At 46.5% G+C, this 26,043-nt stretch overlaps 2 protein-coding genes across 4 annotated transcripts in view; one reads left to right on the top strand and one right to left on the bottom strand.

Annotated features, from left to right (window-relative positions):
• Positions 1-11,148, bottom strand: part of MRPL14 (mitochondrial ribosomal protein L14) — a 76,077-nt gene extending 64,929 nt beyond the window's left edge. Inside the window, exon 1 of one of the 2 annotated variants that reach the window (XM_063918420.1) lies at positions 11,061-11,148. The gene's annotated coding sequence lies outside the window, so the exon portion shown is untranslated. Of the gene's footprint in view, positions 1-10,573; positions 10,739-11,060 lie in introns of those variants that run through there. The other variant, XM_063918419.1, reaches the window with a different exon arrangement.
• A 62-nt stretch (positions 11,149-11,210) lies between these two features.
• ACTR2 (actin related protein 2) overlaps positions 11,211-26,043 on the top strand; it is a 143,917-nt gene continuing 129,084 nt past the window's right edge. For both annotated transcript variants that reach the window (XM_063918416.1, XM_063918415.1), the window contains exon 1: positions 11,211-11,366. In XM_063918416.1, coding sequence (XP_063774486.1) covers positions 11,319-11,366 — 48 coding nt within the window. In that variant the 5' untranslated portion in view covers positions 11,211-11,318. The remainder of the gene's footprint in view (positions 11,367-26,043) is intronic.

The following is a 26,043-nucleotide window of genomic DNA, read 5'->3' as shown; positions in this document are numbered from 1 at the left end:
ATCTGTTTCTTTCCATTAAACATGTGCACCCTTGTGTCGGGGACCGAGGGTTCATCCGCAATATGCAACACATCCCTTATTGCCACAATCATACACTGAATGCTTTTTGTCACCCTAGGGTGCAATTTCACTTCGTCATAGTCGACACTGGAATCAGAGTCCGTGTCGGTAGTAGTGTCTTGTGTTAAGGGACGCTTTTGAGACCCCGACGGGCCCTGTGAGTCGGTCCAATCCGAGGATTGACCCCCTGATGTCCCCCCTAATTCAGCCTTATCAAGCCTCTTATGTAAGGATGCCACACTTGCATTCAACATATGCCACATGTCCATCCATTCCTGAGTCGGCACAAACGACGGGGACACACCACTCATTTGCTCTACCTCCTCCTTGGAAAAGCCTTCCGCTTCAGACATGTCGACACCACGTACCGACACCCCACACACAGGGATTAACCTATAAGGGGACAAAACCCCAACCAGGCCCTTAGGAGAGACAGAGAGAGAGTATGCCAGCACACACCCAGCGCTTAATAACACTGGAAAATATGACCAGATAGCGCTTTTATATATAAAATGACCAGATTCCCACTCACTGCGCTCAAAATGCCCCCCTCCTCTTTTTTCCAGCCTGAATGTTCAGCAGGGGAGAGACCAGGGAGCCAGCGTTTTCCTCATGCAGCTTCTGTGGAGAAAATGGCGCTGGTTAGTGCTGGGGATCAAGCTCCGCCCACCCGACGGCAGGCTTCGGTCCCGGTGATTTTTTTTATAGAAAATGGCGGGGGATCGTAGAATTACTGCCCAGCAGCCTAATCTACCTTGTCAGTGCCCAAATGTGAGGTTTATTGCTGCCCAGGGCGCCCCCCCCCAGCGCCCTTCAGTGCTGCTGTGTGTGTGAATGGGAGCAATGGCGCGCAGCCTACCGCTGCGCGCCTTACCTCATGAAGATCTGATGTCTTCTGCCGCCTATGATGTCTTCTGCCTTCTCATACTCACTCGGCTTCTATCTTCGGCATCTGTGAGGAGGACGGCGGTGCGGCTCCGGGACGAACCCCAGGTGAGACCTGTGTTCCGACTCCCGCTGGAGCTAATGGTGTCCAGTAGCCTTAGAAACAGAGCCCAACCGTTAAGCCAGCCCTGCTTCTCTCCCCTCAGTCCCACGATGCAGGGAGCCTGTTGCCAACAGGACTCCCTGAAAATAAAAAACCTAACAAAATTCTTTTTCAACAGAAAACTCTGGAGAGCTCTCTGCAGTGCACCCATTCTCCTCTGGGCACAAGATCTAACTGAGGTCTGGAGGAGGGGCATAGAGGGAGGAGCCAGTGCACACCCATAGTAAAAGTTCTTTTTAGGTGCTCTATCTCCTGCGGAGCCCGTCTATACCCCATGGTCCTTACGGAGTCCCCAGCATCCTCTAGGACGTAAGAGAAATACTCTCCGTACTTCTGTGTCTAGAATCATCCCTAAAAAGGACAATCTTGTTGTTGGTTCCAACTGCGACTTTGGAAAATTCATGATCCAACCGTCTTGTTGGAGTATTGACAGGGAGAGTGTTCTGCACCAACTGTTCCCTGGATCTCGCTTTTATCAGGAGATCGTCCAGATAAGGAATTATACTGACTCCTTTTTAACGAAGGAGGACCATCATCTCCGACATCACCTTGGTGAATACCCTCGGTGCCGTGGAGAGTCCGAACGGCAACGTCTGAAACTGGTAATGGCAATCCTGTACTGCGAATCTCAGATAAGCTTGGCGAGGAGGATAAATGGGAACATGCAAGTAAGCATCTTTTATGTCTACTGACACCATGAAGTCCCCCTGGAAATCACTACCCTCAGGGATTCCATCTTGAACTCTTGAACCTTTTCAGGTAGAGAATCAGATTTTTCAGGTTTAAAATCGGTCTGACCGAGCCATCCGGCTTCGGAACTACGAAGAGGCTTGAATAAGAAAAACCTTCTCCTTACTGTGCCAAGGGTACCAGGACAATGACCTGATACTGACATAATTTTTGACTTGCCGTTGTTACTGCCTCTCTTCCCGGAAGAGAAGCTGGCAAGGTCGATTTGAAAAATCGGCATGGGGGGATGTCTTGAAACTCTAGTTTGTACCCATGGGACACTATTTGTAAGACCCATTGGTCCAGGCCAGATTGAATTCAGATTTGGCTGCATCAGCATTCCACAACGCCCTCCGAGCTGATACTGCCATGGTAGCGGTTCTTGATCCCAAGAAACCAATATATTTCATGGTTTCTAGTACGTACGCAGCAGCGTCTTTGATATGACCTAACGTTAGGAGTATCTCGTCTCCATCTATTGTATCAATGTCTAATGACAAGTTTTCTGACCACTTTTCAATAGCACTACTCACCCACTCACAGACAATGGTAGGCCTGAGTAGTGTCCCATTGGCCACATCAATAAATCACCTCACTCACTTGCGGTCTGTCGGCTCCTTAAGTGAAGCCATTCCAGGCGCAGGGAGAAACACCTTTTCTCTTTTATGACAGGGCCCTGTCTAAAATGCGGGGTGACTCCCACCTTTTTTGGAAAAAGGTAAGCTGCCTGAATTCCTTTTGGGAATCTGAAGTTTCTTTTCAGGTTAAATCAGACTCCCTCCAAGAGACTGTTCAACTGAGGTGGAGGGAAAATTACATTACTTCTTTACTAAAGTAAACCCTCTCCTTTTGGTAAAAGAGGGGGCTTCGTAACTTCTAACACCTCCTTTAAGTGCTTTTTTGCCTACTTAGGACCTATTCCCCTGGAATCACTAGTGTCGACACAGGAATCAGAGTTCGTGTCGGTATCAGTTTGTACTACATGTGCAAATTTGTATGTGACCCAGAAAGGTCCCTGTGGATGAAAGGCAGAACTATTAAAAATCACATCTTCAACAGATTATTTTCATTTTCTGTATGAGATTTAGTCCAACCTCTTACTGATATGATTCACACTATCATGTAACCTTTCACCCAGTCAGGCTCATGGTGTCATATTACACCTCTGTGTCCCTAACATGTCTCCACAGAGTTCCCTGCCACAGACATGTCAAACACGTGCACAACCACACCACAGACACTCCGGGACTTATAGGGGACAGACCCACAGTAAAATCTGTCAGAGGGACACAGATAGGATTTGCCAGTTGACAACCCAGCGCCAGTAACACAATGTCTGTGAACACAAAATGCCCACTGACATGCAGCGCTTTTATAATGTTAATCACACAATTATATAGCACCAAATTCACTGTGGCCCCCCCTGTTTTGCACCCTGATACTTGTTCAGTAGTGGAGGAGGACCAGCGTTGTCTCTGCAGCCTGAGAGAGAGAAAATGGCGCTGAGCAGTGTGCTGGCTGACTGAGGAAGCTCCACTCTTCAATGGTGTGTTTCTCCTCAGCTTTTATGAGGTAATTTTTTATACTGGCAGGGGTAGGACTGTGCCTCAGCAACTTATGCCCCTTATTTATGCCAGTTTCCATAGGTTTCATGCTGCCCAGGGTGCCTCCCCCTGCGTCCTGCAATGCCTGTGTATGTGTAGGCAACATGGCGCGCTGCGCTCCTGCCAGCCGCGCTGTATCTCAGCCATCACTTTACTTGATAGAAGATCTGTCTTCTACTCACCTGTCTTCTGACTTCTGGCTCTGTGAGGGGGGTGACGGCGTGCTGTGGGAGTGAGCATCTAGGCACGGCTAGCGTTCAGTTCCCTTCAGGAGCTAATGGTGTCCTGTCAGCCAGAAGCAGAGCCATGAAACTCTTTAGGAAGTTGGTTCCTACTTCTGCCCCCTCAGTCCCACGAAGCAGGGAGACTGTTGCCAGCTGTTCTCCCTGAAAATAAAAAACCTATCATAAGTCTTTTCAGAGAAACTCAGTAGAGCTCCTCTGGAGTGCATCCAGTCTGCCTGGGCACATTTCTAAAACTGAGGTCTGGAGGAGGGGCATAGAGGGAGGAGCCAGTTCACACCCTTGAAAAGTCTTAAAGTGCCCATGGCTCCTGCGGAACAGTATATACCCCATGATACTGAAGTGGACCCCAGCATCCTCTAGGACGTATAAGATATATATATACATATCTATATATATATCTATCTATATATATATATATATCTATATATATATCTATATATATATATATATATAATAAGAATTTACTTACCGATAATTCTATTTCTCGGAGTCCGTAGTGGATGCTGGGGTTCCTGAAAGGACCATGGGGAATAGCGGCTCCGCAGGAGACAGGGCACAAAAAGTAAAGCTTTAGGATCAGGTGGTGTGCACTGGCTCCTCCCCCTATGACCCTCCTCCAAGCCTCAGTTAGGATACTGTGCCCGGACGAGCGTACACAATAAGGAAGGATTTTGAATCCCGGGTAAGACTCATACCAGCCACACCAATCACACTGTACAACCTGTGATCTGAACCCAGTTAACAGTATGATAACAGCGGAGCCTCTGAAAAGATGGCTCACAACAATAATAACCCGATTTTTGTAACTATGTACAAGTATTGCAGATAATCCGCACTTGGGATGGGCGCCCAGCATCCACTACGGACTCCGAGAAATAGAATTATCGGTAAGTAAATTCTTATTTTCTCTATCGTCCTAGTGGATGCTGGGGTTCCTGAAAGGACCATGGGGATAATACCAAAGCTCCCAAACGGGTGGGAGAGTGCGGATGACTCTGCAGCACCGAATGAGAGAACTCCAGGTCCTCCTTATCCAGGGTATCAAATTTGTAGGATTTTACCAACGTGTTTGCCCCTGACTAAATAGCCGCTCGGCAAAGTTGTAAAGCCGAGACCCCTCGGGCAGCCGCCCAAGATAAGCCCACCTTCCTTGTGGAATGGGCATTTACATATTTTGGCTGTGGCAGGCCTGCCACAGAATGTGCAAGCTGAATTGTGTTACACATCCAACTAGCAATAGTCTGCTTAGAAGCAAGAGCACCCAGTTTGTTGGGTGCATACAGGATAACAGCAAGTCAGTTTTCCTGACTCCAGCCGTCCTGGAACCTATATTTACAGGGCCCTGACAACATCTAGCAACCTGGAGTCCTCCAAGTCCCTAGTAGGCGCAAGGCACCAAAATAAGCTGGTTCAGGTGAAACACTGACACCACCTTAGGGAGAGAACTGGGGACGAGTCCGCAGCTCTGCCCTGTCCAAATGGACAACCAGATATGGGCTTTTTTGAGAAAAAAAACCACCAATTTGACACTCGCCTGGTCCAGGCAAGGGCCAAGAGCATGGTCACTTTTCATGTGAGATGCTTCAAATCCACAGATTTGACTGGTTTTAAACCAATGTGATTTGAGGAATCCCAGAACTACGTTGAGATCCCACAGTGCCACTGGAGGCACAAAAGGGGGTTGTATATGCAATACTCCCTTGACAAACTTCTGGACTTCAGGAACTGAAGCCACTTCTTTCTGGAAGAAAATCGACAGGGCCGAAATTTGAACCTTAATGGACCCCAATTTGAGGCCCATAGACACTCCTGTTTGCAGGAAATGCAGGAATCGACCGAGTTGAAATTTCTTCGTGGGGCCTTTCTGGCCTCACACCACGCAACATATTTTTGCCACATGTGGTGATAATGTTGTGCGGTCACCTCCTTTCTGGCTTTGACCAGGGTAGGAATGACCTCTTCCGGAATGCCTTTTTTCCTTAGGATCCGGCGTTCCACCGCCATGCCGTCAAACGCAGCTGCGGTAAGTCTTGGAACAGACATGGTACTTGCTGAAACAAGTCCCTTCTTAGCGGCAGAGGCCATAAGTCCTCTGTGAGCATCTCTTGAAGTTCCGGTACCAAGTCCTTCTTGGCCAATCCGGAGCCATGAGTATAGTTCTTACTCCTCTACGTCTTATAAGTCTCAGTACCTTAGGTATGAGAAGCAGAGGATGGAACACATACACCGACTGGTACATCCATGGTGTTACCAGAACGTCCACAGCTATTGCCTGAGGGTCTCTTAACCTGGCGCAATACCTGTCCCGTTTTTTGTTCAGACGGGACGCCATCATGTCCACCTTTGGTATTTCCCAACGGTTTACAATCATGTGGAAAACTTCCCGATGAAGTTTCCATTCTGCCGGGTGGAGGTCGTGCCTGCTGAGGAAGTCTGCTTCCCAGTTTCCATTCCCGGAATGAAACACTGCTGACAGTGCTATCACATGATTTTCCGCCCAGCGAAAAGTCCTTGCAGTTTTTGCCATTGCCCTCCTGCTTCTTGTGCCGCCCTGTCTATTTACGTGGGCGACTGCCGTGATGTTTTTCCCACTGGATCAATACCGGCTGACCTTGAAGCAGAGGTCTTGCTAAGCTTAGAGTATTATAAATTTACCCTTAGCTCCAGTATATTTATGTGGAGAAAAGTCTCCAGACTTGATCACACTCCCTGGAAATTTTTTCCTTGTGTGACTGCTCCCCAGCCTCTCGGGCTGGCCTCCGTGGTCACCAGCATCCAATCCTGAATGCCGAATCTGCGGCCCTCTAGAAGATGAGCACTCTGTAACCACCACAGGAGAGACACCCTTGTCCTTGGATATAGGGTTATCCGCTGATGCATCTGAAGATGCGATCCGGACCATTTGTCCAGCAGATCCCACTGAAAAATTCTTGCGTGAAATCTGCCGAATGGAATTGCTTCGTAGGAAGTCACCATCTTTACCAGGACCCTTGTGCAATGATGCACTGATTTTAGGAGGTTCCTGACTAGCTCGGATAACTCCCTGGCTTTCTCTTCCGGGAGAAACACCTTTTTCTGGACTGTGTCCAGAATCATCCCTAGGCACAGCAGACTTGTCGTCGGGATCAGCTGCGATTTTGGAATATTTAGAATCCACCCGTGCTGTTGTAGCAGTATCCGAGATAGTGCTACTCCGACCTCCAACTGTTCCCTGGACTTTGCCCTTATCAGGAGATCGTCCAAGTAAGGGATAATTAAGACGCCTTTTCTTCGAAGAAGAATCATCATTTTCGGCCATTAGCTTGGTAAAGACCCGGGGTGCCGTGGACAATCCAAACGGCAGCGTCTGACACTGATAGTGACAGTTCTGTACCACGAACCTGAGGTACCCTTAGTGAGAAGGGCAAATTTTGGACATGGAGGTAAGCATCCCTGATGTCTCGGGACACTATATAGTCCCCTTCTTCCTGGTTCGTTATCACTGCTCTGAGTGACTCCATCTTGATTTGAACCTTTGTAAGTGTTCAAATTTTTTTAGATTTAGAATAGGTCTCACCTAGCCTTCTGGCTTCAGTACCACAATATAATGTGGAATAATACCCCTTTTCTTGTTGTAGGAGGGGTAATTTGATTATCACCTGCTGGGAATACAGCTTGTGAATTGTTTCCCATACTGCCTCCTTGTCGGAGGGAGACCTTGGTAAACCAGACTTCAGGAGCCTGCGAAGGGGAAACGTCTCGACATTCCAATCTGTACCCCTGGGATACTACATGTAGGATCCAGGGGTCCTGTACGGTCCCAGCGTCATGCTGAGAGCTTGGCAGAAGCGGTGGAACGCTTCTGTTCCTGGGAATGGGCTGCCTGCTGCAGTCTTCTTCCCTTTCCTCTATCCCTGGGCAGATATGACTCTTATAGGGACGAAAGGACTGAGGCTGAAAAGACGGTGTCTTTTTCTGCAGAGATGTGACTTAGGGTAAAAACTGTGGATTTTCCAGCAGTTGCCGTGGCCACCAGGTCCGATGGACCGACCCCAAATAACTCCTCTTCCTTTATACGGCAATACACCTTTGTGCCGTTTGGAATCTGCATCACCTGACCACTGTCGTGTCCATAAACATCTTCTGGCAGATATGGACATCGCACTTACTCTTGATGCCAGAGTGCAAATATCCCTCTGTGCATCTCGCATATATAGAAAATGCATCCTTTAAATGCTCTATAGTCAATAAAATACTGTCCCTGTCAAGGGTATCAATATTTTTAGTCAGGGAATCCGACCAAGCCACCCCAGCTCTGCACATCCAGGCTGAGGCGATCGCTGGTCGCAGTATAACACCAGTATGTGTGTATATACTTTTTATGATATTTTCCAGCCTCCTTTTCTAAGCAGCTCTTTAGGAGAGCCACCTAGATTGCACCCTTCTCGGCCGGGCACAAAAATCTAACTGAGGCTTGGAGGAGGGTCATAGGGGGAGGAGCCAGTGCACACCACCTGATCCTAAAGCTTTACTTTTTGTGCCCTGTCTCCTGCGGAGCCGCTATTCCCCATGGTCCTTTCAGGAACCCCAGCATCCACTAGGACGATAGAGAAATATATATATATAGTCCTAATCCCCCCGCCTGCAGCTTGACCCTAACCCCTCACTCCTTCCTGCAACCTAACGCCAACCCTCCCCAGTGAAGCCTAACCCAACCTATCTGCAGCATAAACCTAATCTTCCCCTGGCCTGGCATACTTACGATTGGGACGCTGGCAGTTGGGATTCCGACACCAGCATTTTGATCTGTGTTGGGAGTTCCTGCACCGGTCTTCTGACCAGTGTAGGGTCAACATTCCAACTGCTGGCATCCCGAGGTTTATATTGTCGCCTCAGGGTTTGTGTTCCTTCTTAAGTGCAACAGGCCCCCCCGTAGGCTTAATCCAGCTTTGTGTGAGACGCTTGTAGTGAGGTCTGGTGGGCATGGGAGAAGCGTGTGGTGAGGTCTGGTGGGCATGGGAGAAGCGCGTGGTGCGGTCTGGTGGTCATGGGAGAAGCACATGGTGCGGTCTGGTGGTCATGGGAAAAGCGCGTGGTGCGGTCTGGTGGGCATGTGAGAAGCGCGTGGTGCGGTCTGGTGGGCATGGGAGAAGCGCGTGGTGCGGTCTGGTGAGCATGGGAGTAGCGTGTGGTGCGGTCTGGTGGGCATGGGAGAAGCGCGTGGTGCGGTCTGGTGGGCATGGGAGAAGCGCGTGGTGCGGTCTGGTGGGCATGGGAGAAGCGCGTGGTGCGGTCTGGTGGGCATGGGAGAAGCGCGTGGTGCGGTCTGGTGGGCATGGGAGAAGCGCGTGGTGCGGTCTGGTGGGCATGGGAGAAGCGCATGGTGCGGTCTGGTGGGCATGGGAGAAGCGCGTGGTGCGGTCTGGTGGGCATGGGAGAAGCGCGTGGTGCGGTCTGGTGGGCATGGGAGAAGCGCGTGGTGCGGTCTGGTGGGCATGGGAGAAGCGCGTGGTGCGGTCTGGTGGGCATGGGAGAAGCGCGTGGTGCGGTCTGGTGGGCATGTGAGAAGAGCGTGGTGCGGTCTGGTGGGCATGTGAGAAGCGCGTGGTGCGGTCTGGTGGGCATGTGAGAAGCGCGTGGTGCGGTCTGGTGGGCATGTGAGAAGCGCGTGGTGCAATCTGGTGGGCATGTGAGAGGAGCGTGGTGCAGTCTGGGGAGTATGTGAGAGGCGTGTGGTGAGGTCTGGGGAGTATGTGAGAGGTGTGTGGTGAGGTCAGGTGAGTATGTGAGAGGTGTGTGGTGAGGTCTGGTGAGTATGTGAGAGGTGTGTGGTAAGGTCTGGTGGGTATGGGAGAGGCGTGTGGTGAGGTCTGGTGAGTATGTGAGAGGTGTGTGGTGAGGTCTGGTGGGCATGTGAGAAGCGCGTGGTGAGGTCTGATGGGTATGTGAGGTGTGTGGTGAGGTCTGGTGGGCATGTGAGAAGCGTGTGGTGAGGTCTGGTGGGTATGTAGGGGTGATACTGAGAAGCCTTAAGGTTAAATGTATGAAAACTTTATAAATAAGGACTGACTGGTGTGGGGAACCCTGGCTGCCAATAACCCATATAGAACAAGGAGAATCAGGAGCTCTACATGTTCCACCTTATTTACACCTGGGTTGAGGAGTATGCTTATGGTTTATTATTTGCTTTCATACACGTGCCTACTCCTGATCTTGTGAATATCACACATAAAGGCAGAGATTGGGAAAGTGATTGATGGCGGCTTTCTCCCACCCTGAGACGTGATAAATTTATAAAGCTGGGCTTTTGGGGTAAAACCATATAAAGAAGATCCTTATTTGGAGTGTTGAGGGTGTTAAACCTTTTAAAATATTTTGAGAACTTGAAAACCAGATTTTTTTTTTTTTTGCCCATTGATTGCATTTTAATGATGTATCACATGCATTGTGTCTAGGAGTTTGCGTGACCCTCCTTGTAAATTATTTCTTGCTGCACTTTATCACCTGTCTTTTAGCGCAGACTCAAAAGTCGGTTGGGTGTCTTTTTTCCTGTCTATTAGATAGGAAAAAAACAGACTCCCAACTGACTTTTCAAACATTTGAATCTCCCCCATTTTTACCTTTCATTTCAAACTTTATAAAGAAGAAAAGTGGCCCGTAGCAACCAATGAGCTTCTAGCTATCATCTGTCTAGTACATTATATAAAACAACAGCTATAAGCTGATTGTTGCTATAGGCAACACCTCCACGCATCCTCTTTAGAAGGTTTGATACATCTCCCCCTCACAATGTGACTGGCTGGCCACCTCTGCAATATGAGAAACGTCCCCCGCGTGAAAGCTACAGCCCAGATACAGGATAACCCGGCAGCGAGGCCTGCTCTATTCATAGCTCCCCTGTTACTCACGCTGCGCTGGTGCTCCTGCCTGTGCCTAGTCTCCTCCGAGTCCTCGTTATGGCACTGCAGAGTCAGACCGCTATATCCGCTCTCAGGGCGCTGACATTGCAGCTGCAGCACAGGACACGGACTACACTTGGCTACAACAAAATGTCCCCCGGGCGCATAGTGACCCACAGCAACGTCCTACCCGCAGTCACCGCTTCTGACGTCCCCACTGGCGGCCATGTTTACTGCTGGAAATATAACCCGCTTGGTCTGATACACCGACTGGTTTTACGGACGTGCTACAATACAGACAGACTGGATGCCGTCAGCTAGACCCTTGTGCAGTGCTACAGACACACCCTGCTCCCGTGTAACAGCAGCACACTGAGCCGCAGTGCAAGGAAAGACAGTCTAATGGATAGCCGTAAATACTTAAGACAGAGGGTTATCTAGGCGTGAGATTCGGGTACACATAGCCATTATAAGCCTATAGCAGTACGCTACATACGTAGCCAGTAAGAGAGATGGCGCTGGCAGCGTCAGCGGGCTATGAATGAGCAGCCGGCAGCCCACTCCCTCTGCCAGTGTCCTGTGTGCGGTTCCCTGATTGGCTAGCCGGGCACAGGCAGCGGTGACGCGTCGGATCACGTGCCCGCACCCACCGGAGGAGAAGAAGTACTAGTGGCGGTGTCGGGCGGGGGACACACTTCCGGTCTAGCCAGTGACTGAGAGCTCGGCGGCTCCGGCGCAGGAGGGAGGCACCGACATGGACAGCCAAGGCAGGAAGGTGGTGGTGTGCGACAACGGGACGGGGGTAAGTCCTGCAGCCCGGGCGCACACTGGGCGTTGGTTGTCATCCCCCCCTCCCCTCGCCCTGCAACCCGTGGGCGTTTGTAGCAGCATACCCTGTGTCGGAATCACCCGCATCCCGGGATGCTGGGGGCCACACACCGCTGTTATCCTAGCTTCTTCCACTTACACCATGCAGGGCTTGTGGACGTGACCCAGTATATGTGCCACCCTAATCTCGTGTCCCTGTCTCTCATACATGTAGGTGGGTGTGTGTGTATATAATATATATATATATATATATATATATATATATATATATATATATATAATGTGTGTGCATCTTTGCTTCTCATGTGGCGTTTCACACAGGAGCATACATAGTTTTCATCCTATAGAACATGTCAGGTGTAATATACTGTAGAACATGTTAGATGTGTATGTGTGCCCGAACCCCCCCTTCACCACCACTGACACATGACATTGCATTAGTGTGTGTGGCATCGGGGAGCCCCTGGCAGGGCAGGGGTTACAGTCTTGTCCCCGCCTGCTGGGGTGGAATGGGAGCTGCAGGCCCTAGCCTGATCAAAGGCTCTCTGTACCTTGACATGTGGAGGTGGCGGGGATAGCCTTCACCTTCAGTCATGTATCAGTGTAATAAGGCGTTTGGGGAATACAATAGTCTCAGTGACATGCCGTCACATAGAGCATCCTCTGCACCGTGTGTCTGAGCACTCCTTTCTCATCATTTCCCATCATCATAGCCTGTCATCTAATTCATTGCTGTTGATAAGTTGCTGTATCGGGGAGTGCTGTCAGCAGGCGTATAGTTCTGTGCTGCAGGTTTCTCTTCTGCCGTGACAGGAAGGGGTAGATGGGGCGCTGTGGCTTCACTACACGCTTTGTAACTTCATTCCGGTTCAGATAACTCCTTTCTAAATGTTCATAACGTAGAAATCTGATATTTTTTGTATCGCTCTGTTGTATAAAGCCGTAATGGTAATCCATGTTTATACTGGTCTCACACCGCACGATTGCAGAACTCGGTTGTAGATAAAACATACATAGTATATTTATACCTCAATATTTACCAATACATATGCAAAGTATACAGCACAGCCTATATGGTTGAGATGTAAGCCAGGACTCGGCCAGTTTCTTATCAGGTACTGTATGTTGGGGCTGGATGTATTTAGATTACAGGTGAGGGGTCAATTTTTGCTGTTTCTGACAAGTAGGAAATCTGCTAATGACTCATAATTGTAGATGCATGTGCTAGAGCACAGGTTCTCAAACTCAGTCCTCAGGACCCCACACAGTGCATGTTTTGCAAGTAACCCAGCAGGTGCACATGTGTATTAATTACTCACTGACATTTTAAAAGGTCTGCAGGAGGAACTGATTATTTCACTTGTGATTCTGAGGAGACCTGCAAAACATGCACTGTGTGGGGTCCTGAGGACCGAGTTTGAGAACCTGTGTGCTAGAGCATAGGTTTTCAAACTCCGTCCTCAGGACCCCACACAGTGCATGTTTTGCAGGTAAAACAGCAGGTGCACAGGTGTATTCATTATTCACTGACACATTTTAAAAGGCTCACAGGTGGAGCTAATTATTTTACTTGTGATTTTATAATGAGACCTGCAAAACATGCACTGTTTGGGGTCCGAGTTTGAGAACCTCTGTGCTAGACGAATTAACGCTATGAAATTGACATTTGTTTTAGTCTTACATATTCATTTGATGTTCTCATAAATGTTCACAGCGCAATTTTATATTTCGTATGCAAATTCTTTTTAAAGTTGATACAGTTCTCGAGACTCCCTCATTTCTTTTTTTTTTTTTTTTTTTTTTTTCTTTCCTGTCGGCAGATGCACAAAATTCAATGTAAAGTTGTTCTGCTTAAGGTTCATTTCATATATATCCTATCCCTTTAATACACAACCTAACACTTGTTCTTTGTAAGTTAGAGGAAGCTGTAAGTGACAAAGAGGAACTGTACTGGGCAAAAATAACTTTTTACGTTTTCGTAACTGAGAGACTTGTAGGTTACATTTATAGAAGTATTAATTGTAAGAAAGGGCCTAAATATACATAAAATGGTTTATAGATAAATATACACACACGCTCATGTATTTTAGCAGCAAGCTTTTTAGCAGTCTTGTTTTTAGCGGAGTATGTTCAGCTCCATTAGATAAATGTGTCCTTGCCATGGATAATAGCATACCCTCCAACATGACCCGCCCCACTAGGTACAAAATGCTCTGTTTCTGGACTTCCCTCTTAATTTATTATTGCCATCACCTGTGAAGAAACAGCTTTCTTATCATTTAACTAGTTCAACACAGGTGATGGAAATCATAAATTAAGAGGGAAGTCCAGAAACAGAGCATTTTGTACCTAGTGGGGCGGGTCATGTTGGAGGGTCTGTAATAGAATAGTCGTCGACTTTTAATACTATTTGCCAGTGAGAGTCCTTCAGTGTGTTACCTTGTAGGTCATGTGATGGCTGGGTTTGGGGAGGGGCGGGGTGTCACACTCAACTTCTCAGACCCCTCAGTGCTGTAAGGTAACTGGTGGGATAGGAGTGCGCTCTGGTACCCACTACCCATGTTGTAGACGGGGCAAAATTTACAGTTTTATATTATATATTCTAAACATAGTGAATTCAAATATAAAGGCATGTATAGCATAAGTGCCCCCACATAGTGTGTCTCTTGATCTCTCAAAAAAAATAAACCATATTATTTTTTTGGAATCTAACTTTTTTGTATCTATAGAACAATGTCATCTAGTGGTTAGGTTATCGCATTAAGCTCATTCAGTATAACCGAGCAATACATCTTGTTTTAGAACGAATGCAGAACTTTAAATTGTAATTGAAAAAGTTTGAAATTAAGTGTATGAAACCTCAAATGGCGCTTTGAGTTGGCCGAACACTCTGTAATAGCATAACCCTTTTCTTTGTACTGTGTATAAAAGTAGAATTAATCCTGTGCTTTTTTTTTTACTGATGGAAATAGTTGACTCATCTTTCCTGTCCAGAACTTCAGCAGATTTGCAATTTCCCCAAGGATGTAAACTGCTTGGTTTAGTAGTTGATGGTCTCTTGCCAGGCCAGAGTAAGTAACCCATTCTGGCTCACTTTGGCTGAAGTCCATCTTTTCTAAATAGTCTGCAGACCACAAGTATTTATTTTATTACTGTAAGATGTGCACATCTGGTCACACAGCTCTGGTATCTGCTGAGCCAGACTGATTTCACTTTTCCTCCTGTCCATGTGTGGTGCATGAAACCTATCACGCGTGGAATCTGTTTTTCCTCTCTATAGTTTGGATATTCTTTATCGACACTAGTGTGAGCACTTCAGTCTACACTTCTCAGCTTTCAGTATGTTGGTTCAGTTCTAAAGCATAATTATCTACCCCCACCCCATCCTGTCACAGCTACAATACACAGAATTGTTAGATCCATTGATTTGTTTAATCCTTTAAAAAAAATTGTCTTAATGCTTTCTACTGTGTAAGCTTGCGAGCAGGGCCCTCTTACCTCTGTGTCAATCTGTTATTACCCAATCTCGTTTTGTTACTGTTCTATTAGTGTTTTGTTCCCAGTTGTAAAGCGCAACAGGATATTCTTGCGCTATACAAGTAAATGTTAATATGACACAAGTGTTGCCCTATAATGTATCATTTTCAAATGAAAACTGCTTTGCACAGCTGGGAACACGAACCCACATGACGCACTATTTAAGTTATCACACTGTAAAATTTGGTAAGTCTGTAAAAGTCAGTGTATACGGTATCCAATGTTACTATATATTATGGGTTCTGCTCTTTGTTAGTAAACTACATACCACCACCAAACATTAGAGAGCTGTTGCACACTGGCTTTCTAATACTTATTTTAAAGTTGTAAACTCTTTGTAATATGATAAAATGCAATGGTAATCACTGTTACCCTGTCACACAAGTGTGCCTTATCTGCCAAGTGTGTTGCAGAATGCTTTCATGACTGTGGTGATACAATTTCCCATTCAGTATAGTGTTACATTTTGGGGCAATTATTAACATTTATATAGCGTTAGCATATTCCATTTCCCTCTACAGTTAAGAGATTAATACATTCAGAACACTATAGCGCTTACAGACTTTGAACACTCTGGGGAGAATTTGGTTGTTTAATCGTGCCTGATCTCCTGTCTAAAGTGACGGGAGATCGCTGGGAAATATTCAATTGTCCCTACTTATCGCATTGATTGTGCCCATTAGAGTTGGGTTTAAGGGCACACAGCTCCTAAACCCGACTAAACTAATGGGTACTAGCGTGGAAAGATCCCTTTGGGCTCCCAAACGGGTCTATTTATGCGCATTTTAGCTCGCCACCCACAGGGGTAGCAAGCTGAAATTAGCTTCTCGCGCCCGTCTGCAGCAACATTTGAATAGCTACCGGTGGGTGGGTGCGGGGGGACCAGCTTTGAGGTTTGACAACCCCCCCCTCTGGATTCTACACATGACTAAAACCCACAAATGCATGGTAGAAGCTGCCACATTATATCCCCCGCACCCTTGTGCACCCTCTAGTTTTCGCCGACGGGCATGCTAGCATCATCTCTGCTCACAGCCTACTGAGCTAGCAATCAGAAATGTGCAATAACTTGTACAGCCCAAACAGCACTTTTCACAGCATGCTCAATACTGAAGCTAGTTAAGCCATTTAACACGGCTAAATCGGGTACTTCTGGGTGCAATCAGAGTGAAAAACAAGGGGCTGCCAAACAATTGAATATCACCCCATCTAAAGTGACAGGCGATATGCAATTATAGGTGCCCTTTAAACAATTTATTCCCCCTTAGAGACAAATTCATTTATGTGTCACCAGGAATCGCCGCCATGCCTGACAACGCAGTGCCAGCAGAAGTAATGTGCCATTCTGTTATGGCACATCACGTCGATGTCGGGAGACTGAAATCCCCCCTTAGGGCTTGGCTCACTAAAAGCTTACAGTGATTGAGAACAAAGTGTGAAATGTTTTCTAAATGTCTGGTAGTGGCACTTAACTGCTTCTATAATGGAACGGTGAAGCCAGCATAAGTCAGGACTTTGCACTTCTATCAGTGTTAATTTATAGTTGCTTATGTCCATATTTATCAGAATACACTCAGTCCGCTAATAGCCATAAAAAGCAAACGCCTTTCAAATGGTTAGTGATCTTACGGTATTTCTGACTTTAGAAAGGGTACTGGTTACTGATACGATTATTGCAAGCCTCCCTCTCCTGAGGAGACCGGAGAGCAAGTAAGCTAGGAAGGAAACTAATCAGCGTTTATCTGTAAATGCTGGAACAGGTTATTCTTCTCCAGATACTGTACTATAAAGGACAAGTTACCCAGCACACCCATTCATTCACCTCAAACACAGTAGCAAAGTAACCCAAACTATTACATTCCTTAACTAATGATAAGTAACTCAGAATAAGGGAAAACTGTCTGGGTCACTTGTCATTTACATATGCAGTGACTCAGTCTGTATTTGTTTTTTTCCTTTTCTTTTAAAGCCATGAAAGACACACTTGGATGACTATATATAACATTTTATATTAGGGGGAAAGATTTAGCTGTTTTACAGACTATTTATACACAGGTTTTTAGATAATGGGGTCGATTCTATTTGGCAACTAATGAATAGCGCCGGGAATTAGCTCCCGACGCTATTCAATTCAGCAACTAGTTACGTCGGCGATGTCCCGTTCTCGCCGACAAAACAGGTTGAATTGTCGGGAGAACGGGCATTCTCCGACTTAACTCCCCGGCGCGAGGCTGATTCCCGACAGAATCAGCCTCGCGCCGGCCGCGAGGCAGCACTTTTGTCGGGTTTCTCTTCTCATCCCCCGGGGATGAGAGAAGAATTCCCGACAATTGCAGGTAATTAATTGCTGAATTGAATAGCGTCGGGAGCTAATTCCCGGCGCTATTCATTAGTTGCCGAATAGAATCGACCCCATTGTCTGATTAAAGCTGCAGCAAGCTTTCCCTATTCAGAGATTGGAGCAAATAAAGAAGCCATTTCCGCCCTGACAATGGGGCAAATATAAAATGCGCAGAGAGATTTCCAGTTGGGCAGGGGTATGTCCTAGCTTAATTCTAGGAGGCAATCGTTGCTGTATTGTTCCTGTGTTTGATTTGCTTCTATTTCTAAATTGGGCCATAGTGTGGTGGAAACATAATTTAATTTAAGTCTGCCCTCACATCTGTTTTAGGTGCCTATTTTAGAACTTTTATTATTTTTGTATTTGTTTGGCCAAAATCTGTTATCTGACTATTTACAGCTAGTTTGTAACATCAGAAACCACTTACATTCCTTTGAATAGACTTAAGTTTCAGCAGACTTGTGTTTATCTGGTTTGGTACAAATGCAGGGTGAGCCTTAGATGGTTTTTGGAAACGCCTGCAGGACGTAGACTTTAGTGCTTTCAATTTGCAACAGGGATCTGGTGCTTTCGCCTAATGGATAAAAGAGCTTCCCAATGTGCAGGTGTGATCACAGCCTACAAATATATAAATATTGGTGCAATTACAGGTTTACATTTATTTCCTCCGCCTCCCTTCCACCCCACCCATTTCCATGGCTTTTTGCCAGACTGTGAAGGCATCCAGTGAGACCTGGTGGGGTCGGTAATGCAAAGCTTCAGACTAGACTTGTACTTCATTACACAAAAATACTCAAGAACAAGGCGCTCAGTGCCGTTTCATTAACAAATAATACTTAAATGTCCTTATGTATTAAAAGGAGAGGATCCCAATTCAGTACGTCTCCTCCCGTGGTGATGCAGATGACTTCTATTCCACAGATAGTCTTATGATGATATGTAATAAAACATAATAAAACACATCATAGTGTAATATGTCCCATAATATTTTTCTCAAACTAAAACAAGTCCACTCGGAGTAGATGGCATACCCCACTCACAATGGAAAAATACGATCTCCACACATAAAGGTATCTTTATCTGAAAAAGTGTTGACGAAAATAAATGCGTACCATACTCACACAGAGATAAGCATGGTTCCTCACATAACGGTTTCTTTGTAAGCTGCTCCAGTGCTGTCACCTTTCTTTCCCAAATGAGAAACAAGGAGGTGGAAATATAAAACTTTTATTTACTAAAATATATACATAGGCAGTGTAAATCCACATCCACAAACCTCAAGAGTGGAATTGTAATGACTGGTATGGCCGTCCACACCAGTCATTACAATTCCACTCTTGAAGATACCTTTATGTGTGGAGATCGTATTTTTCCATTGTGAGTGGGGTATGCCATCTACTCCGAGTGGACTTGTTTTAGTTTGAGAAAAATATTATGGGACGTATTACACTATGGGGTCGATTCTATTCGGCAACTTAAGAATAGCGCCGGGAATTAGCTCCCGACGCTATTCAATTCAGCTGCTAGTGACCCGCAATTGTCGGGAATTCTTCTCTCATCCCCAGGGGATGAGAGAAGAAACCCGACAAAAGTGCTGCCTCGCGGCCGGCGCGAGGCTGATTCTGTCGGGAATCAGCCTCGCGCCGGGGAGTTAAGTCGGAGATTGCCCGTTCTCCCGACAAAACTACCTGTTAAGTCGGCGAGAACGGGACATCGCCGACTTAACTGGAGCTGAATTGAATAGCGTCGGGAGCTAATTCCCGGCGCTATTCTTAAGTTGCCGAATAGAATTGACCCCTATGATGTGTTTTATTATGTTTTATTACATATCATCATGAGACTATCTGTGGAATAGAAGAGTCATCTGCATCACCACGGGAGGAGACGTACTGAATTGGGATTCTCTCCTTTTAATACATAAGGACATTTAAGTATTATTTGTTTATGAAACTGCACCGAGCGCCTTGTTCTTGAGTATTTTTGTGTTTTTGTATTTTCATTAAGGATGAAGTGGCCTTTTCGTTCTCAAGAGGCTGCACAAGTGTGTTTGCTCCTTGGGTACCTGATTAGATCTTTTTTGGGTAGACTTGTACTTCATCTTTCTGGAGACCGGAACCGATGCACCTCCCCCGTTGAGCCATTTTCCTTCTCTGTAATTTCCTCTTACAGACCTCTTCTTCCTCTTTACGTACAAAAATTTCAACCAAAACATAGAGACGTGTTGTACTGTATTACGGTCAGTGATGAGACATGGTTGGCAAAAAGAATAGCTGCTCTTTGACAAGGAGACAAAATGGGAACAAAGCTGCATTTGAGGTCTGATGTGGACATGTCCATCCCTGTATAGTTCACGGTCTTAAAACATGGGCCAGGCTGAGATTTTCGGGTGATCTATAGGCCTTCGTGGTCTCTTACTGAAGGATACTTGCCCTGCACAGTGCAACTATATTGCTACAAGTGATCCTCTTCTCTAGAGATCAGTGCATCAACCCTCGGCATAATGTTACAAAATGCTGGGAGTCGGCATATAGTATGATGCAGCATCTTCATTACAGTCTTCTAAATCCATCAATGCCCCACAGCACGGCAAATGATGTATGCTTGGTAGATAGCTTCCCTAGAGGAGATAGAAGTGACATGACTGGGTATAGGTTTGTTTGTAACGGCTTGATGTACTGTTTGAACCCCTGGTATTCCTAGCTGTCTTACCATTTAAAATGAAGGATTGCAAACTATAGTTAAGAATCGACGTTCTAGACTGCAGTCTGTAGCTACACGTGTGTGTAAAAAAAAAAAAAAAAAAAAAAATTCACCAATTCCCTGTTTTTGGAAAAAAAACACAATCTTTCATTATTATTATTTATTTTTTTTCTTCCAGTTTTTTTATTTTGTTTTTTATTCCGGAATTTTATACCTTGGTTTTCCTGCTGGCAGATGAAGACGCAAGCTTGAGCTCTTGTAATAATTGATATCCAACACAGATACATCTCATTTGGTCCGGTCACACCCTTCACGTCTGTTTACTGACATCGGAGAGCTTATATTTCTGTACTTTGACCTGTGAGAGGCATATTGGCATAGTTAATGGCTTTCTGTACTAACCGGCTCTAGGATGTTATAGGTTTTATTAAAATGAGCGAAAGGTGTTCTCCCATAAAAATATTAATGGATGTCTTATTTGTTTTCTTATATATAAAAGCCACCCACTTATCCATAGGGAAACCTGATGGAAACCCACCACCATACAGTAGTTGTAACATGTGTAAGAGCTTTTGCATGTTAGCTTTCAGCGGGTTTTGTTATGGGACTTCAGAATGTTATGGGGTACTCACTATATGTACATGACACATCAGCTACACCTTGTAGCAGGTTTCCATAAAATTAAATTCTGTGATCAGGATAATTAATATAAAAAAAATCTGCCTTTTTTCCCCCTACAGAATATTGAAGCGAGTGTGCTATGGAAACGGTATCAGTAACTCTTGTTTGTCAGTATAGCAGCAGTAAAATTCAGTCACAGGTATCTACCTAGTTGGGACATGTTCAGATAAGATTCCTGTGGAATGTATGCATACCCTCCCTTGTGACCTCACATAGCTGGTTCTCCATTTTCTTTCAGTATTAAATCTGCCCATAACAATTTATTAGTAACAAGAATGTGTGGGTTTTTTTTTTTGGTGTTTTTTTTTATTTATTAAATTTTTTTTGAACAAGTGCAGTCTGTTTAATATTGGTAGTTTATTGGGTCAATACCAGCTCAGGTTTTTTTTTTTTTCCCAAACATAAATTACATGCATTGATCAGTGATACCTATATTTCACACTCAGTATTCAAATTAATAAATTGGGAAGTGGATCTTGGATTTTTTTTCTTCTAAAATTTGACATGTGGAATCTGCAAGGTTTTGCAAACGAGCTTCATCATGAAGTTCAAAATTAATCTCAGGAGCACTGCAAGTTGGAGACGATATGGCACTGCTGAATTTTTCTACAGTAGGCTGTCATTTTAAAAACGATCACCAGTGTGAAAAGGGCACCAAGAAACCTGTTACAACTTTTGACAGTGAGTTTTACTTCTCAGAAATTGCCCATGGAACAATAATGGCAGTAGATTGCACAAATCCCAACACAGTGATCGCGGTGAGTGAAAAAAATTGTGGGTCCCATGGACCCATTACTTTAAAAAAATTGGGGTCCTATTCCACAATTTTTGGGTCCTATCACAAATTATGGGGGATGAGGGCAGGCAGCAGTTGGGACAGTGCTGGGGGCAGGTAGCATTTGGGGTAAAGAGGTTTAAGGGCAAGCAGCAGCTGGGGGTAGAGGCAGGGAGAAGTTGGGATAAAGGGTTAAGGGCAGGCAGGCAGTGCTGGGGGTAAGTGTAGAAAGCACTTGGCACAGTGCTGGGAGGGAGGGGGCTAGTGTCGAGCAGTGCTGTGTTTAGGTAGAGGGAAAGGGTAAATAGCAGCTGGGGCAGTACTGGATGGCAAGGAGGGTTATAGGGGCAAACAGTACTGGGGATAAGGAGAGGGTAAGGGTAGATAGTAGTTGTGGCAGTACTGCTGACAAGGATGGGGCTATCTGCAGGCAGTGCTGGGGTTACGAAGTGGGTATGGGTAGATGGCAGCTTCTGGGTTTAAAAGTGGGCACCAGAAAAAGAGTGGTCTCTTGTGTGTGCGCCGTAGGCGCGCGTGCTTTTGGGAAAGTGGGTGTGGCCTCGCAACAAGGGGCGGCAGGTGGTAAGGTCTGATAGTTGACAGTGTGAAGTGTGCGGGGACAGGTCTGTGGGGTGATGTTGTGGGCAATGGTGCTTAAGTCTTAGGGACGTGGCAACTCGAAATGGGAGTGTGCCAGCATGATACGCCATCCGTTTCTTGTCACTCTGGGAGTGTTTCTCTCTATTCTATTCCAAATACACATTACCTACATGGTGGTTTCAGTGCAACCGGGAACCTCTGAAAAAATGGATCCTCTCTGGGCAGGCAGCGTCTTCAGTCTGTATTCAATATTCATGTAGGAGATCACCTGGACCGAAGCTGCCTAATTGTGTAGGAATATAACCAATGCATCATCAAACAAAGGTTCACCCAGATTCGTGCTCCCTGCGTCACTTCCTGCCACCTGAATCTACTCCAACCTCTTGTGTCTCTCCAGCCCCCTACCTTTCCAGCCTTCTGTACTTTGTGTCAAGGTAGCATCTGGGTCCTTTCCACAAAGTGAAAATAGACACAACGCTTGTGTCAATCCAGTCTCCTGTCATTCCAGACCCCCCCTCCCCTGTGTCCCTCTGCCTTCCCCCTCACTTTGTGCGCCCCTCTGCCTTCCCCCTCACTCTGTGCGCCCCTCTCTGCCTTCCCCCTTTCACCCTCTGTGCGCCCCTCTCTGCCTTCCCCCTTTCGCCCTCTGTGCGCCCCTCTCTACTTTCCCCCTCTGTTCGCCTCTCTACCCCCCCTCCCCCCCCCCCCCCCCCCCACACACACACACACACACACACACACACACACACACACACACACACACACACACACACACACACACACACACACCTGGTGCAGTGATGTCAGGGTCTGGAGCAGGCGGCTGCGGACACTGGGGCAGATGTATTAACCTGGAGAAGGCATAAGGAAGTGATAAACCAGTGATATGCGTAAGGTCATAAACGCACCAGCCAATCCGCTCCAACATGCAAATTGACAGTTAGGAGGTGATTGGCTGGTGCATTTATCACCTTGCCCTTATCACTGGTTTATCACTTCCTTATGCCTTTTCCAGGCTTAATACATCTGCCCCACTGTGTGCGGGAGCAGCCCAGGGTCTGCGCCTCCCCTAAGCACGCACAGTTTGACAGTGTCCAGGCGGCAGCTATTGGCAGCGGCTACAGGGCACACAGGGCGGAGCGCTGTTTCTGGTTCTCCCGCAGCAGCTCCCCGGCGCACAGCTCCAGCAGCAGCTCCTCCATACGTTGCCGATCCCTGCACCCCTCCGTGCCTCTCTGCATTCCCCCGTCTGCACACACACCACTTACCCGGCCCTTCAGCTCCGAGTCCAGCTGCGGGAACACTAGGGAAAGGAACACTGCAGCCGCGAGAACACTCAGCCCCCACCCCACCGCTGCGGGATTGGCTGCGGGCGGATCGCGTCCTTGGGGAACCAGCTATTTTTAAAATGTGAGTCCCAAGTCCTCAAAAGTGAGTAAAATATGTGCCATAGCGCGTTTTTGCGATCACTGCCCAACATATGAGACTACTGCAAATCCTTGCTGCTAATTGAGTTGACCCCAATAAATGATGTGGCAGGGAGAGCCATACCTTTGTAATTACTGTATTACTAATCCCTGTGCCCTTGCTGCATCATATTCACACCATTAAATGGAGATTGTTTATATAGGAGTGACATTCCGTTGTATGAGCACATCGGAAGCTTGTGTGCTACTGTGCAAGGCAAGCTGAACAATAAGTAGCATGCTGCCAATTGATAGAGAACAGCCTGCACAGCCTTAGTTTGCAAAACTGCTTTTTTTCCTCTGCACATTTGGCTGTGTATGACTCAATAGGAAGTGAACCCACACATTTCTATATATGGTATGTAAGCTGCTACATGCACTGGGTGCACTTTATAAAAATGGAAAGTATACCTCACAGGAGCCCGCATAAAGCACTCCTCCTCCTTCTAATTTTTTTTTTTTTTTTTTACATTTATTTATTAATGGAACACACAAAAAATGAACTGATTCCTTACATTGGGGAGACTGCATTGAAGTTTGGTATGTGTATTTATTCAAATTAAGTTATTTATTCAGGATAGAATATAACCTGTTCACTTTCCCCGTTATAGAATGCTATTGTATCTCAGTTTCTGTTAGTAAGGAAAAACTATCCCAGCAACATCGTCCACCCCCCCACCCCCAAAAAAAAAAACCTTAAAGCTGGTAAAAAGCAAATTGATAAAGCCATAACGTTGTGAAGAGCATGTAACTAAGGGGTCTATTCATGAAGCAGTGAAAAGATCAGCATCTCCTTCACATTTTATAGAATGCACTCGATAAGTTTCCTTCAAAGCTGATTGGTCTGCCATAGGCAACTTCTCCACTAGTTCTTTTCTCCACTCGTTTCACCCCTAAATCCTGATCCCCCTTGCTGCCATCTGCTTGAAGTGGTTGTGAACACTGATGGGGTTTACTGGTGGAATACTTGTAGTCTCATGTCTTGCCTTGTCACCAGGCTGATTTAATATCTGGTAAAACAAATAGGAATAAATGCCCTATTAACTCTTTCTCTAACGTCCTAGAGGATGCTGGGACTCCGTAAGGACCATGGGAAATAGACTGGCTCCGCAGGAGACATGGGCACTTTAAGAAAGACTTTAGACTCTGGGTGTGCACTGGCTCCTCCCTCTATGCCCCTCCTCCAGACCTCAGTTTTAGACTGTGCCCAGAGGAAGATGGGTGCTGTTCAGTGAGCTCTCCTGAGCTTGCTATAAGAAAGTATTTTGTTAGGTTTTTTTATTTTCAGGGAGCTCTGCTGGCAACAGACTCCCTGCATCGTGGGACTGAGGGGAGAGAAGCAGCCCTACTCTCTGCAGATAGGTCCTGCTTCTTAGGCTACTGGACACCATTAGCTCCAGAGGGATCGTACACAGGATCTCACCCTTTGGTGTCCGATCCCGGAGCCGCGCCGCCGTCCCCCTCGCAGAGCCAGAAGACAGAAGCCGGGTGAAAGAAGCAAGAAGACTTCGAAATCGGTGGCAGAAGACTCCAGTCTTCACTGAGGTAGCGCACAGCACTGCAGCTGTGCGCCATTGCTACCACACTACACCCACATACTCCGGTCACTGTAAGGGTGCAGGGCGCAGGGGGGGCGCCCTGGGCAGCAATTAGGACCTCTTAGCAAAAGTTGGACATATATACAGTTGGGCACTGTATATATGTATGAGCCCCCGCCATAATGTACATAAACGCGGGACAGAAGCCCGCCGCTGAGGGGGCGGGGCTTCTTCCTCAGCACTCACCAGAGCCATTTTTTCTCCACAGCTCCGCTGAGAGGAAGCTCCCCAGGCTCTCCCCTGCAGATACACGGTAGAAGAGGGTAAAAAAGAGAGGGGGGGGGGGCACATAATTAGGCGCAAAAATCATTATTACAGCGACTACTGGGTTTACACTAAGTTACTGTGTGATTCCTGGGTTATATAGCGCTGGGGTGTGTGCTGGCATACTCTCTCTCTCTGTCTCTTCAAAGGGCCTTGTGGGGGAACGGTCTTCAAAAAGAGCATTCCCTGTGTGTGTGGTGTGTCGGTACGCTTGTGTCGACATGTTTGACGAAGGCTATGTGGAAACAGAGCGGGAGCAAATGAATGTGGTGTCTCCGCCGACACCTGATTGGATAGATATGTGGAAGGTTTTAAATGATAATGTTAATTCCTTGCATAAAAGGTTGGATAAAGCTGAAACCTTATGACAGTCAGGGTCTCAGCCCGTGCCTGATCCTATGTCGCAGAGGCCGCCAGGGTCTCAGAAGCGCCCACTATCCCAAATTGTTGACACAGATACCGATATGGATTCTGACTCCAGTGTCGATTACGATGATGCAAAGTTACAGCCTAAATTGGCTAAATCCATCCGTTATATGATTATAGCAATTAAGGATGTGTTGCACATCAGAGGGAACCCCAGTCCCAGACAAGAGGGTTCATATGTATGGGGAAAAAAGGCAGGTGGTGACCTTCCCCCTTCACACAAGCTAAATTAGTTATGTGAAAAGGCTTGGGAATCTCCAGAT

Source organism: Pseudophryne corroboree, chromosome 4 (assembly GCF_028390025.1).
Source record: "Pseudophryne corroboree isolate aPseCor3 chromosome 4, aPseCor3.hap2, whole genome shotgun sequence".
Taxonomy (NCBI): Eukaryota; Metazoa; Chordata; class Amphibia; order Anura; family Myobatrachidae; genus Pseudophryne; species Pseudophryne corroboree.
This window is presented reverse-complemented; position numbering and strand designations above follow the sequence as displayed.